Source organism: Carassius gibelio, chromosome A20 (assembly GCF_023724105.1).
Source record: "Carassius gibelio isolate Cgi1373 ecotype wild population from Czech Republic chromosome A20, carGib1.2-hapl.c, whole genome shotgun sequence".
NCBI classification, from domain to species: Eukaryota; Metazoa; Chordata; class Actinopteri; order Cypriniformes; family Cyprinidae; genus Carassius; species Carassius gibelio.
Window position 1 is genome coordinate 22,576,815 of NC_068390.1, and position 15,071 is coordinate 22,591,885.

The 15,071-nt window shown below is 35.6% G+C and overlaps 2 protein-coding genes across 3 annotated transcripts; one reads left to right on the forward strand and one right to left on the reverse strand.

Moving 5' to 3' along the window:
* The first annotated feature begins 862 nt into the window (after positions 1-862).
* LOC127938005 (N-acetyltransferase ESCO2) lies at positions 863-5,196 on the forward strand. 2 transcript variants are annotated; one of them, XM_052534362.1, is made up of 10 exons: positions 863-998; positions 1,455-1,509; positions 1,607-2,553; positions 2,780-2,816; positions 3,040-3,181; positions 3,255-3,386; positions 3,462-3,551; positions 3,641-3,784; positions 4,381-4,565; positions 4,647-5,196. In XM_052534362.1, exons 2-10 carry the CDS (start codon positions 1,466-1,468, stop codon positions 4,777-4,779), a joined length of 1,854 nt encoding a protein of 617 aa, XP_052390322.1. In that variant the 5' UTR covers positions 863-998; positions 1,455-1,465; the 3' UTR covers positions 4,780-5,196. The 2 variants fall into 2 exon arrangements, with proteins under 2 accessions (XP_052390322.1, XP_052390323.1); XM_052534363.1 differs by lacking the exon at positions 863-998 and adding an exon at positions 1,078-1,259.
* A 6,116-nt stretch (positions 5,197-11,312) lies between these two features.
* On the reverse strand, positions 11,313-14,341 carry LOC127939018 (lymphokine-activated killer T-cell-originated protein kinase homolog). The gene is made up of 8 exons (XM_052535990.1): positions 14,192-14,341; positions 13,939-14,012; positions 13,658-13,751; positions 13,417-13,556; positions 13,146-13,315; positions 12,907-13,036; positions 11,886-12,065; positions 11,313-11,798 (listed from the first exon to the last, which is right to left on the reverse strand). The coding sequence occupies exons 2-8, from the start codon at positions 14,006-14,008 to the stop codon at positions 11,563-11,565; spliced, it is 1,020 nt and encodes a 339-aa protein (XP_052391950.1). The 5' UTR covers positions 14,009-14,012; positions 14,192-14,341; the 3' UTR covers positions 11,313-11,562.
* Between the last annotated feature and the right edge of the window lie 730 nt (positions 14,342-15,071).

The following is a 15,071-nucleotide window of genomic DNA, read 5'->3' on the forward strand; positions in this document are numbered from 1 at the left end:
AAAAACAAAAGTTATTAATGGTCTGACAAGTACAGGGTGAGGGTTCTGAAAAATATTAATAACAAGGACTTCGGTCCTTTCATATTTATCTTTACCCATATAGATGGTATAGGGCGGTGAGACAACTGTGAAAGAGAAGCATGTACTGCAACTTTTAATAATCACTGTTTTTGTTTTGTGTGTTTATTCTTGTTACATATCTGAAGACACACCGAACCTCCAACAATTATTATCTCACAATGTCAAGTTACAGTATATTGCAGTTTTGATAATCTTTCGTTTTGTTGAATGTTGTATTATTATTAGCATTATAATTGTTTCGTATTTAAACTGTTGACAGCATAAACACTGTTTTGCATGGGCACAGGAAGCACACGATTCACTACTCACCGGCGCTTTTAAAAACATATTTTTACGCAAAGACGCAACCTTTCAATTTATATGTATTCAACAAAACATAGAGCACATCAGTGTTAATATGTCATGTGCACCATCGATTCCGACCACAACAGAAACAAGCAGCGCTCCAATGACGTGATTCCCGATGAATGAATCGTTCATTTGAACCGCATCTAGTTGAAGGGGTCTAAACGATTCGAGTCTGAACAATTCATTCCGAAGTTCTGAACTTTGCTCACGTGAGCAAATCCTTATATTGGTTCTAATGAATAAAACAATGTATACACAAATCGTTAACTATTTACATTCTAAATTCATTTTTTGTTGAAGGAACTGAACGGCTGTTCAATCTGAATCGGAGCGCTCAGTTTGTTGAACCGGTTCTTTGAAACAAACTGTTCGAAAGAACCGATTCGTATAGATGAATCGCACTTAACCGGGCGTCATACACATTCGTTGTTTCCGTTTCCGTGTGCGCCACAATTGACTTTGGCGCGTTGTTCAAAACAAACCGCGGGTGAAGCGAGAGATTTGCCGCGATTATTTTGTTCAGCTGTTTCCACACAAATTCAAAAACAGGATCGGATTTATTTAACCTGGTACGTGAACTACTACATACATTATTGTTACATTGTCAGTATTAGAACGAGGTTTGTGTTGACTTTGGGATCCTGCGTGTATTTTGAAACGAGATGTTACTTGTCAACTAATTGGCGCATAGAAAATAGCTGCGATATTTATGATTTGTATTGAAAATATATGTTCTGTAACCTATGAGCCAAACTACATATCGTTATCATAGCAATAAGCATGACATGAAAAGTTTGATTCTTTTGAATTTCTCAGTTTAAAGTCACAGAGTAAGTTATTCTCTTTGTCTACTGACGCAAATTATGAATTTTGTCGATTTCTGTTTACTAAATTTGATCATGTTACCACGTTTTCTCCACAGTTCTCTTATGAGTGAGCGCAAAATTATATTTCAGAAATATCAGAATGTTCTAGAAATGCATAATCTGTTCTTGTCATGTTGATTCCCTGTCTGCTCATTTCAGGTGATTTGAAGATGTTATCCCGAAAAAGAAAACATGGCTCTCCTGATGCTGAGAGGTATGAGATGTCATTTTGTTAGATCTGAGATATGAAATGTACTTTCCCCTTATGACAGCGATTGTAAACCCTTTAATTCACTTTAAACCCACCACAGTAACCCATCTAAGAAACAAATAACAAGCTCTCCGAGAAGAGCCACTCGACAAAAAGAGAATATTCCCATCTCGCTGGCATCACCCCAAAAGATTCTCAGCACACCTAAGAAGATGCCGAGGACCTCTTCACTAAAATCTCCTCCAAAACGAATCTCGCCACGAAAAACTGCATTGGGAGCGGGATCCTTCTACAGCAAGCAGAAACCTCTTTATCTCACACCTCTGGAAAGGAAGCTGTTAAAGGAAACCAAATCACCGCCATCAGTCCCTAGCAAAGAACCATCATGTCTCCCTGGAAATCCTGTTAAAAAACCAGTGAGGAAGGTCCAAAAGAAAGGCAGTGCCACAGGTCCACAATCTAACCTAAAAGGTTACTTTATTGCTAAACCCAAAGGGAAAAGTCTCTCTGATGTGCAAACAGATCAGTCGCTGAAGGCCATGGTGGCCCCGATTTCATTTAGCAGTATGAAATCCAAGAGTAAACCCAAGCTGGTTGTGGGAGCAGCTTTCTTCAGCACTGGAAAAAAGCCCACTTCAATGTTCAAAAGATCTGCACAGAGCACAAAGCCTAAAAAAACCTTAACCTATGAGAAACCCACAAAGGAGAAGGAAGCGCAGACAGCGCCAGGAGAACGTTCCCCAGTCCGCCGAGCCATCTTCTTAAAAAAACACCTGAATGCAGACAACACCGCTAAAGTTACTACTGATAAAGTTGAAAAGGACAGCGAGTCAACGCAAGTGATGTTGAGCCCCAAGCAGATGTCCCCTCAGGTCCTGGCACATATGCATGGTATTACCAAAGAGTTAAAGGTGGTTTTGAGGAGATCCGTAAGTCCCAGCAGATCAGCTGAAGCTGATGTTTTCCAGGACTCGACCGCAAAAACAGATTCGGTGTTTGATGTGAGTGACATACCACCACCAGATCACAACAGCTCTCTTGATGAAGGTAAAAAATATCAACTTTTTATAAAAACAAAAAAAACTGAAATATATTTGATTTTATAAACAAGTACTTTTTATTATATATTATTTTTCTTACTTTCTAATTTGATCAGTTTTTTCTTAGATAACTTGTTAAATTATTATTTTTTATAAATTCTGTTTTTAACAAAGCAAAACAATGTCTGATTTTTTTATGTTTTGTAAATGATTTTTTATTTCTCCGTCTTCAGAAGAGTCATCTGTCTATCCCATTTTTGGCACTAAAAGGTAAGACAGACATATACTCATTTACTCCTAATGCAGCTGTGTCAAAAAGTCATGGCTACTGTAAAAAATTGATAAAGTTTCGAAATCTTAGCTGCATAAGGCCAATGTTATAGAATGACCTAATGATGTTGTGTGTGCCACCCAGGTTATATTCAATCTGTCAGCTATGTCATGACCACATAAAGTGTTTGATCCTCATCAGTTGTTCTCATCTTTGTTTTAGATCTCAGAAAAAAGGGGTTTTGTCACCACCGCGGAACACCAGCACTCCTTCTGCACTGACTGGTTCTTCTGCTCTGAAGGCAAAAGAGAGAACTGCCTTGAGAAGAGAGATGAAGAAGCAAACAGATAACCAGCTTATCATTGTGAGTAGAAAGTCTAATTGTTGGAGAGAAATAACCTGGTAGTTCTTTTTCACCTAACGTGTCCGGTATTTAGGATGCTGGTCAGAAGCAGTTCGGCGCCACCATGTGTGGGTCCTGTGGGATGCTGTACAGCACAGATAGTCCAGAGGACAACTTCCAGCACACGCAGTTCCATCAGCGCTTCCTGGACACCATTAAGTTTGTGGTGAGCTGTCATGAAGTTTTCATCAATTCTGCTGGGGAAAAAAATACAGCAGTTTCACATTTTGTATGTTTCTAGGGCTGGAAAAAAGAGAGGGTTGTGGCAGAGTTCTGGGATGGAAAGATTATTCTCGTTCTACCTGATGATCCTAAGTATGCCACAAAAAAGGTATGCTGGCAGTGTTTGGTTATAGTTTAAACACTTGCTCTGTCCAGCGTAACCTCAAGTATTTCCTTACTTATGCTGCTTTGTTTCAGGCAGAGGACGTGAGACGGATTGCAGACAGTGAATTGGGCTTTCAGCAAATCACCCTCAGTAGCCCGAGCTCAGCCAAAACCTACCTGTTCATCAACAGCGACAGGATGGTGGTGGGATGTCTGGTGGCTGAAAATATTAGACAAGTGAGTGTTTAACAAAAGAATTCCACCATTTGATTTTAGTAACATTGCCATTCTGAGCTATAAAGTACAGTTGATAAGTGTTTCTGTGGTCTTAAAAGGTTTGTTTTCCCCCTTCCACAAGTTAAGGACCAAAAAGGTTTCAAATCTGAGCAGAAATGTCATGGCATTAAATGTTTATGCATTGCAAAAAAATTATAATATAATATATATATAATATAATTTTTTTCTGAGAAATTTTAATTAAGAATTAACTTGTCAGAAATTAAATAGGTTTTTCTGAGCCCATTGGCAGATATTTGTTCTTGTTTTAATTGTATCAGTTTCTCAGAACACCAAACTGTTTTCATGTTACTTGTCAAGTAAATGTAGATTTAAGAATCTTTAGACACTAGAGAACAGGACAAAAATACTAATTAAGCAGTGTGATAAGAAGGTACATTAAATGTGATTTCCATATCATAGTGGTTAGGAAGAGAGCTATTCAATCCTTGAGCTATTTGTGTGTAAAAAAAAAAAAAAAAACAATTACCATCAAGAAACTTGCAGAAACCCTGAACTGATCTTAGCAAACTCTCATCATACCCAATATCAATTAGGCTTTTCGGGTGCTGGAACAGCAAGAGAACGCCAAAGACATGAGCAAGGAGGATTTCCTGGAGCACCACAGAGCCTGGTGCTGCTCTACAGTGGCGGAACAAGCCATCTGTGGTGTCAGTCGCATCTGGGTTTTCAGTCTGATGAGGAGGAAGGGCATCGCCACTCGCCTTCTGGACACTCTCAGGTACTTAATTATTATTATTATTTTTTTATGTTTATCATGGGACTTTGTTTCTGTATATAAAATTGTTTCTTACTGATTCAGGACTACTTTCATGTACGGGAGCCACCTGACCAAAGAGGAAATCGCCTTCTCTGACCCTACACCAGAAGGAAAGCTGTTTGCTACGAAGTACTGCGAGACGCCTACATTTCTGGTGTACAACTTCATCAGTTAAAGAAAAACTTTCCTGTAGGTTTTAGTATGACTGCATTTGTGAATGCTTTTGTATTTTTTTTTTAATAGATAAAAAAAAATTGTTAGATGTTCAAATTAAGTTCAGTCTAATATGATCAATCTCATGAAGTGCTCCAGATCTGTTCAGGAGAAAATCCATGTTTTACTGTTGTGCAGAGATTGGTGGATTGTCTTTTGACAGTGAATTCATGTTTAAGACACTTAACATTAGGCCAAATGGTATGTATGCTAATTTAGCACAAAAATCCGTTAACTAAGCCGGCCTTAAAGATTCCTGTTTTGGAAAATTAGATTCAGAATTTCCTTTCAAGTTAATTGTAAATTGAACAAGAACTTGCAACTGAAATGCTCCTTGCTTTTGACTTTGTACATATTTTTAAATAAATTGTACTTCATATTTTTTGTATTGTATTTGTGTAAATCTGTCAGTGAGTTTCAAGAATTCTTCTTGAATTATTCTGTTTTTAAGGTTTCCCATTATATATTGATGAATACTTCCATGAACCTTTGATAAATTGCAGAGCTTAGCTTTATTATCTCTACTTAAGTTTTCAGTTGGTAATATTTTGCCTTGAGTGGTTAATTTGATTGTCAAATATTGCATATAGTTTTAATTACTCTGCCAATAAAAACATTCAATCATTTTAAAGAAAAAGCTAAATGCCTTAATTTAGAGCAGAGGTTTTTAACCTCTAATGCAGAGGGTGCAAGTGAGTCTGGAAAAATATGAGAAACATAAATATAACTGTATACATAGGACTGGTTAAAAGTCATGACAACCATTGTTTATTCTTATACGTCCAACAATTATGTTGACAACAGAAAGTAAATAAATGCATCCACAGCATCACAAATCTAAATATAGCTGCAAGCAGCGATGGCGGGCTCAAGCCGTCAGTGCAACACCACCCCGGTGGCATCGGGAAAACTGTGCCCAGCGGGCATAAGCATTTACAGTAACCCTCTGGCAATCAAATTTTAAGGGATATGGCAGTTAAAGGGTTAATCCAACCCGTCTAGACTTTGAAATCACATACACAGAACAATATATATATATAACTTTAGTAACACTTTATTTTAATATATATAAAAAATGTATAAGTTGTGCATCGTAGCTGACACCTAAATGAACACATTACAATTGGTTTATGACTGCAAGTCTTTTTCCTCAAATGCTATTGAGCTTCAAATTTGCTTTTGAGCCCATGTGAAAAAGTAGCATAACGTGCATATGACTTACAGTTTGTTTTAATAAATATCAAACATTTAATTTAATGGTGCATTATAGCTGTCACCTAGATGAACAATTACAGTTGTTTTTATGACTGTAAGTCATTCTCTTCAAATGCTACTGACGTTAGAAAAGTGTATAACAATATCACATGTAACTTTAGAGACGGTCCCTAAATTTGAGACTCTCGAATGTCCAATGTCAAGCCAACTTTATGCCTGTTTTTGTTTTGTTTTTTACTTTATTTTTCTTTTCTCTGTGCCGGATTGCTGATGTCTTTTACCCTGGCATAGATGTCCATCCATCAATTACGAACATTCATCCGCAAATGTCCGAGCGGTCGCGAGCGCGGATGGGAGAATGGCGCATGTTTTATTTTTTTTGAGCTACTGGGATGGTGCCCCCTCTGGGAGTTGGTGCCCTACGAAGACTGCGTAGTCTGCATATAGGGAGCGGCGGTACTATCTGGAAGATATATTCCTCAAACCGTTGTACAAGAGGAGGTGATGCTAGTACTTCAAGAATCTCTCAAAACCTATCTGTTCATAAAGCCTATATATAAAGTCTTAATATAGTATTCCACAATATGTTGTGCTATTCTAATATTATTGTGGTTTTTTTATTGACATTGTTATTTGCTGTTATTTTTTGTTTTAATATTGTTACTGTTGTTACTTGTTGTACGGTGACCTTGAGTGGTTTGAAAGGCGCCTTAAATAAAATGCATTATTATTATTGTTATTATTATTATTATTATTATTATTATTAGCTGTACACTTGATAAAAAAATTAAATATAAACTTATTCAATTGTGTGTGTATATATATATATATATATATATATATATATATATATATATATATATATATATATAGTGTACAGTTTTCTTTTATTGCATCTTGAAATAAATGTTTCTGAGTTCTGTGTTTGTTTATTTATTTTTTTTTTTTTAGGAAGATTACAGCCTTTAATCTCCTCAAAATTAATGTGCATATAAACTATGAACAATTTAATTATAGCTGTATTTATAAAATGCTTACTAATGACTATTAATTTTGGGAGTAGGCTAGCAACAGTTGATGTTGAGGCCTAAGATATTTCTTAAGCTGTAATGATGAAAAAACAACAACAACACCAAATTGCTTTTTTTTCTGCTGGTGATTAAAGAGATGATTAAGTCTCCCCCCCCCCCCCCCCCTCTCTCTCTCTCTGACACCAAGCCCATCCCCTCTCCCACACATTCACACAAACTCAGCACACACACTTAACACACACACACACACACATTACCCAGAGGGACAATGACATCAGATGTATGGTAGTTTTTTAATTTTCTATCATCCATATAGTGTTGTATAGTCATGAAACTATGCATATTTCCTCAGCATGACTTGTCTTCTATGTGTACATTTTGTTGAAGTGTTTAGAAGCTGCACTTAAAAAAATAAAAGACATTTACTGGTTACTTTTTTACTGTTATTTAAAAAAATCACCACGACAAAACCATTCAAGCTATTCAAAATTCATTCGCACCTGTTCTGTAAGATACATTCTTTAAACAGTGGTAAAAGAGGATGTGGTGCTGATCCTTCAAGAGTCACTCCAAACTTATCTGTCCATAAAGCCTATAAAGAATTATTCTTAATACACAGTTTTCACAATACTTCAGCATATTATTCTAATTAAGTGAGGGTCATTTTATCAGTAAAATACATATTATTTTTCTTTGAAAGATTTCTATAAATGATTTAAATCATACTTGTTTCTACAATAATTATTTAAAAGTAATCCTATAGCTTCATCTGGTGGCCATTATTGGTACTAAGAATTGCAAGCTTGATTTATATGTTATGATAGTTTTAATTTTATGCTGGCTCTTGAAAGTGATAAAGCTATGAAACTTACTGTGCTTCCTTCAAATGAGGACTTCTACTTATATAAAAAATTATGAAGATTTAGAATGAAAAAATGTAAAGATATAGTAAAATAACTATTGTATTTTTTTATGTTACTTTAATAAATCTCTATGGCAACACCATTTAAGCTATCCTAAACCCATTCACAATTTAACATCTCAGTATATAGGCATAATGTTGAAAAAGGAGTATGGAGTAGTATGAGTAGGAGTATGAATTCATTTGCAGGCTTTATCATAAATCCACAATAAAATTTCTGAGTTCTGTATCAATATGTGTTGTTGTTTGTTTATTTTTATCTTTTATTTTTCATAGGAAGATAACTTACTCTCATTTTTAATAAATGTGCTTATAAACCAAGGACAAGCTATTTATAGCTGTATTTATAAACTGCTTACTACTGACTATTGATATTGGGACAAGGCTTTATAAAGCATGAACTGACTATTTACTAATGAGTGCAGTTATTATAAAGTGTTATCAATGAATTTGCTAATGTTAACAAATTAGACATTATTTTACAGTGTTATCAAATCCTTAAATGACTCATAAGCATTTGTGAAAGTTCTGCTTGCATTACAGCTTAGTATTGATCTGTGAGCTGAACAGATTTACTGTTACATCCATGAGATTATGTAAATTAAAATAAATATAATGTCACAGGATGTCATAGGTCAGTATCAAATGAGTTTGAAATTATTATTTGCAGCACAAATAAGGTTTTTTTAGGATTTTTAAAAATCCCTAAAACTGTCAGAAAAAGGTTAAGGCCTAAGCTATTTCTATGTGAGTGGCTAATTTTATTTTTGTTTTTATAATTGTAATACACAAACTATGAAATTATACAAAATGTATAAAAAGATAAATAAATAAATACGCACACATTAAAAAAGCAGCCAAGTCGAATGAGTTTCCTTTTTTATATAGATTAAAATTGAAGACAGAAACAAGTGGTAAATGTGGTCACTTTAATATTCAAATCCAGTAGATCCAGTTTATGTTCACGTGGCTGTTTTCGTTTATATTCGCCAAGCTATTATGTATTTTGAAATAATCTTGTCCGTTATGTGTTCGTTCGTACGACGAAAGGCAGAATCCTGCAGCTCGAGAGATATATGTTATTCTGCCAGTCGCGCTTTCAAATAGTCTTGCACACTTAAACAGGTCACAAACACCTGCATTTAGCTCTTGTTGTGTTACAATGGGTTTATTGTGTGCATTTGTGGTAATATTTTATTTAAAAAAGCTCTTAAACAAGAATAAATTCGTTTGTTTTGAGCTCGACTGTACGCGCTGATCGGAGGCGTGATTTCAGATAGGCAGCTGCAAATATTTAATTTTCACACAAACAGTTCAAAAACATCTTAATTTAGCTCTTGGTGTGTTCTAATTGGTTGATTGTGTGATATCGCTGTAATAATTTATTTTTAAAAGCTTTAAAACAGGAATAAATTCGTTTTCTCTGAGCTCTTTACTCCAGACGCTCGTGATCACAGCGGTGATTCATCTCTCCTATTTCTCACGTATCTCTGGCCAGAAATAATTTATCCATGAGCCCTGAACCGGTAATAATCAGATATGTTGGTTTAGATTGTCAGTGTGAATTAAATCTAAGTATTTGTTTGTATTTTTAACCGATTTAAAAGTGAAAGTAAAAGTCCGGGAATTGAACCTGTAGGGGCGCTATTTCTCTCAGACAATGGAAGTCTGAAGCACACATACTCAAACAGAGGGACAGAGTGAGATGAGATGTCTGACAGTTTTTTAAATTTTCTGTTATCCATACAGTGTTGTAAAGTCGTGAAACTATGCATATTTCCTCAGAATGACTTTTTCATCTGTATGAAAAAATTATTTGACGTGTTTGGAAGCTGCAATTTAAAAATACAATAATGATTCCCTTTGTAAGGTCATTTAAAAAAATCACCACGGCAAAACCATTCAAGCTATCCAAAATCCATTCACAATTTAAGTTCCTATCAGAAATACTGATGTGTGTTCAGAGTTTTGTGAAATTCTAAGTATGTTATTTGCCTCAAAATCACCTGAGAAGTATTCCAGTTTGACATGTTGCCACGGCAACAATTTTTTAGATATCAATATCCCCCTTGCAGATTTATATCAGCTGTGTTTTAACATTATTCTGATGAAGTTTGAAGCAAATCGAGTAATAATAAGATGCTGAATTCAAATCATTTTGAAAATGACACACTTCCTTCTGCCAGTTGGTGGCGCTATAACTTTGACTCCTAATAGTCACATATATGCGATCGACATCATACAACGAATAATCTGATGAAGTTTGATTAAAATCAGGAAATGTATGTGGATGGTATTAGACACTTCCTGTTTCTAATTTCTCGCCATAATTTCAACGCCTCGCCACGAGCAAACCTTTCGAGATATCAAAAATCCCCTGGCAATTTTTCATCCTCAGTGTCTTGAGATCATGTTGACCGAGTTTGGCGGCAATCGAGAAAAAATCCTATGACAAGTATTTCAAATTCCAGAGCATGCGCTTTTTACATAACTCTAAATAGCTGACTTCCTGTTGGGTGGAGCCTATGACATGCAATACGAAAGTTGTTCGGCACGATGAGATCTATATGTGTACTGAGTTTCATATGAATATGTGCAAGTATGTGTGAGCTATACATCAAAATTTTTGACTGTGTTCCAGGGGGCGCCGTAGAGCCCATGTGCCACGCCCGGGTCCCAGCCTCTGCAGGCTCCTAAAGGCCACAGATTCCAAAGTGTGCGCAAATTTTCAAGAGTTTTTGAGTATGTTAAGGACCCCAAAAGCCCCCACAACTTTGACGAAAAATTTGAATACTAAACCCTAAATAGCCAACTTCCTGTTGGGCGGAGCCTATGATATGCAATACAAAAGTTGTTTGGATTGATGAGATTTATATGTGTACCGAGTTTCATACGTCTACGAGCAAGAATGTATGATATATGGCCCTCCATATTCCAGGGGGCGCTGTAGAGCCCCTGTGCCACGCCCGTGTATCAGTCTCTGCCCGGCCCTAATGGCCGCAGGTTCCAATCTGTGTGCCAATTTTCAAGACTTTTTAAGCACGTTAAGGGCCCCAAAAGCCCCCGAGACGTTGGAAAAAAATAATAATAATAATAATAATAATAATAATAATAATAAAAAATAATCCTAAGGAAAACAATAGGCCTCTCGCCCTTTGGGCTTGAGCCCTAATAATAGAATAGACTGTAGCAGGTAATACAACAGGGCATGCTAACCTCACATGGAGATTTCCATGTTGAATATAAATTACTCATTATATTAAGCTATTGTGCTATTATAATCAATATAGTACTTGCCCTTTGCGAGAGGAAAAAAAAATCCATTCAAAAATTCCAATTATTTTAACGTGTGCTGATTTTACACACATAGGTTAATGGTTCAAAAACAGATATGAATTCAACTGGCACTGACAACTACAGTATCTAAAATGTATGAATAGATCAAAAGAATACATAAGAACATATGTAACATGATTAAATCCTCAACAGAAAAGTATTTACAACATGAAAAAACACCAGCTCACAAAGTAAAACTATAGACAGAACAGTAACCAGACCCAACAGGCAAATTGAACATTTAATCAATTACAGTGACCTCACTGCTTTTGTCACAAAGCTGGGTGTTTGACTCCAACACCTGAACAATGTGAGCTGCCGAGGGTCTTTTATGGGGGTCTTCTTCTGTACAGAGACAGAAGAGCTCCACCATCCTCTGATAAGCCCCTCCAAGAGTCGCTGCGTCCAAAGCCGGCCGAGTTCCCAGTCTCTCGTAATATGCATCTTCATCAAAATCATCCTCATCAAAGGAGTTATCTAAAAAAACATTCATTAAATCACTTTAAATCATGGAAAAGTGTGAAAAATGCCAAATATAAGCAAAAGACGAAATAGTAATTTTACCATCATCATCGTCACCCTCAGTGTCCAGCATCTCCAGGTGAGGAACAGAAAGTGTCATCATCTCCCACAGCGTGAGTCCATATGCAAAGATATCGGCTTTGTCTGAGATCACTCCATCTTCCAAAGCTTCCTTAGGCTTCCACGGCTCCGTCCCAATGTAGTGGGCCTTTGGATCACTCACTGAAGAAAAGATTCGAAACATCACAACAGTGACAAGCAACACACTGCATGCCTTCTCTACTGTCTATACTTATGATTAAATAAAATGCATTTTAGTATCATTCTAAAAATGATCAACCTTCAGGTCATGGTGTATGTGCCTTTTTGCTATGAAACATGCTTATCCTGTGTTCCCTTGGCTCAGTGTTAGAGCATTGCATTAGCAGTGCAAAAGGTTGTGAGTTTGATTCCCAGGGAACACGTTAGGTAAAAGATTTATAGCCTGAATATACTGTAAGTCGCTTTGGATAAGTGTCTGCTAAATGCATACATTTAATATATTTTTAATTTGATCCACACATCATTTTTTAGAAAAATCAAGTTAAAATGTAAGTATTAAACATGATAAAACAGACTTTTTTACATTTAGCCATATGTCTAGACCCCAACAAAGACCCAGAGATTTATTCAAAAATAAGCATTTAAATAACATACAAATAGACATATTACTGTGAGATACAGTGTAGTGTGACAACTGATGTTCATATGTATTTTATGTAAGCAGTCAAAAAAAGATCTCACTGATTTATATTACAAACAAAAAGAATTTCATTTTACATTCTGGCCATGTAAATATCTGCAACTGCACAGTTTTTGTTTTTGCCCAGTTTGGGGCCATAAATGTCTGCTGTATCAAATATGACACTCAACAAAAACACAAAGATTCTTCAGACTATTATTTCACATATTTCGGATTTCATAGGATTAATAGAGTGCTTCTCAACTGATGGGCCATCGTTCAAAATGATAAAAAAAAGAAGTAAAAAAGAAAACCTAAAGTAAAAGAATATGATTTTCATACCCTGCATGTTTTCATCCAGTGGCAGTGACACACCAACATCACAGATTTTGATGCTATCAAAGTCACCCTTGATGACAACGTTGCATGATTTCATGTCTCCATGCAAAAGCTTTTTCTCATTGTGCAGGTACTGAAGAAAAAAGCCAAAGCGCAGAAGTAGAAGCCTGAGATTTCGTAATAATTACGATATTTAAAGATGGGGAAAAAGTCAAATCAAATATCTGATTTTACAACCACACCTGTAAACCACGAGCAACATGAAGAGCCACTTTCTCAATAGTGGCCACTGGAAATGCCTGCAAACCCTCCTCTCTCCTCTTCTCAATGAGGTCATTCAGAGACTGCTCTCCACCGTACTCCATCGCCAAACACTTAGAGCCGTCTTTTGCTGTGGTAAAAGCTCTGAAGCCTTAAAAACACACAGGAATCAATTCATTTAAAAATATGTTTGTCTTATAATCTTCACATTTACCATAACATTGAAATGTTATACTTTAAAGACATATTTACCAACAATATTGGGGTGATGCAGGTCTTTTAAGATCTTTGCCTCCTCGCACAGACGCCTCTGATAAATGGTCATTTGACTTTTTGCACACTTGCTGTTGATCTTCTTAATGGCCCATGGTGAATGAGTGTGCTTACCCATCCTGATGGAAATAGTGGCATAGATGTTTCAACTTTTCCATGACACTGTAATGGGGTAGGTAGTACAAACATGCATCAGATAGATGTATTTAACTTAAGTTACCGGTTCATGAGATAGACGTTGACTCCAGTCCCACAGCCGAGCTTCTTCATGAAAGGAGAGGCAGGAATGGTGACTGGGGTTCCACATGCACTGACTAATAAAACAATACATTTAAGTTAATTAACTATTTTAATATTTTCCAGAAAAAAAATAAAATAAAAGGGAAAAAAAACGACAATATTTTGATGGGATGTAAACGTTAGTCTTCTTGATCATGAGAAAATCTATGTAACGTTAATGTTATTGTAATCATAGCATCAGACGTTTAAAGATCACTTTACCTGGATTTTTCCCTTTTGCAGGCTTGCAAGGCGTTTTAAAGGCACTAGGTGATTCTTTGTTGGCCTCCATTTCGCTAAAATTAAACAATAAAAGATTATCATATTTTGATGCTACACTTAGAATCAAATTTGCATTGTTCAAAACTGTAAGACAAACGTTAAAAACAAGACTAATCATGCTATACGTAAAATCAAACGTCAATTCATAATGCGTAATATGAACCATATAGATAATATAAACAATTTCAATTACATTAGACAAGAAAGAAGAACTTCAGAGATGCTAAAATACGCGCTCGTATTTGAAAATCACCGGTTAGTTTGACGTCAAATCATGTACGTAATGCTACAGAGTCCGTAGAGGGACAAAACTAACTGCGTACGTTTTTTTTCAGTTCCTTCCATAGACAGTAAAAGAAGGTTCCTTCTCATATTCCAGTGTTAGCCTATTCAGAATTTGAAATAAATACAGCAGAAGTCAAATTTAAATATTAGGTTAAAAGTAATAAAATGAAATACGTTTAAGCTGAATCACTAAAACTACTGGAATTAAATAAAAAGTGAACTAAATCTAAAACTGCAAAAAATATACCTAAATTGTAATAAAAAAAAATATATATAAAAATAAGTAAAAGATTAAAATAAAATGAAAACTGATCAACAAAGACCCAATAATAATAATTAATTCAAAATATTAACAATAAACTAAATAATACTAAAATAACACTGACCCTTCAACGAGACACATTTTATTTCAGAAAGGTTTTCCCCCGTTTCTTCGGGTGTCAAAATTGGAAATATAGCGCGCACTTAATGTAGACTAATTAAACATTGCAGACGTATTTTTAAACATATAGGCCTAAACAGTTGGATGTGCATACATGTATGGTCTATTAACCATTATCTAATATTTGTAACTTGTATTATTTAATGTAGCCTAGTGTTATAAAACGCATGGGAGCTGCTTAATGAACTAGTTGTTGTTGTTTTGTAAATAATATTACTTAAATACTCTGCTATGCCCAAGGCAAGTCTACGTACACAACCATGTGGCCCGTGTCCAAGCATGCTTTTATTTCTTTCTTTTTCTTTTTTGTGCTTCACTGCAGGCTGCCATTTTTCACGCTTTTGTG

Coding starts and splice junctions, on each gene's coding strand:
- LOC127938005 (XM_052534362.1), top strand. CDS start 1,466: ATGTTATCCCGAAAAAGAAAACATGGCTCTCCTGATGCTGAGAG. Junction 3,182..3,254: donor CAGATAACCAGCTTATCATT/GTGAGTAGAAAG, acceptor TCCGGTATTTAG/GATGCTGGTCAGAAGCAGTT. Junction 3,552..3,640: donor CTAAGTATGCCACAAAAAAG/GTATGCTGGCAG, acceptor GCTTTGTTTCAG/GCAGAGGACGTGAGACGGAT.
- LOC127939018 (XM_052535990.1), bottom strand. CDS start 14,008: ATGGAGGCCAACAAAGAATCACCTAGTGCCTTTAAAACGCCTTGCAAG. Junction 13,316..13,416: donor GCATCACCCCAATATTGTTG/GTAAATATGTCT, acceptor TGTGTTTTTAAG/GCTTCAGAGCTTTTACCACA. Junction 13,037..13,145: donor ATGTTGCTCGTGGTTTACAG/GTGTGGTTGTAA, acceptor TTTTTTCTTCAG/TACCTGCACAATGAGAAAAA.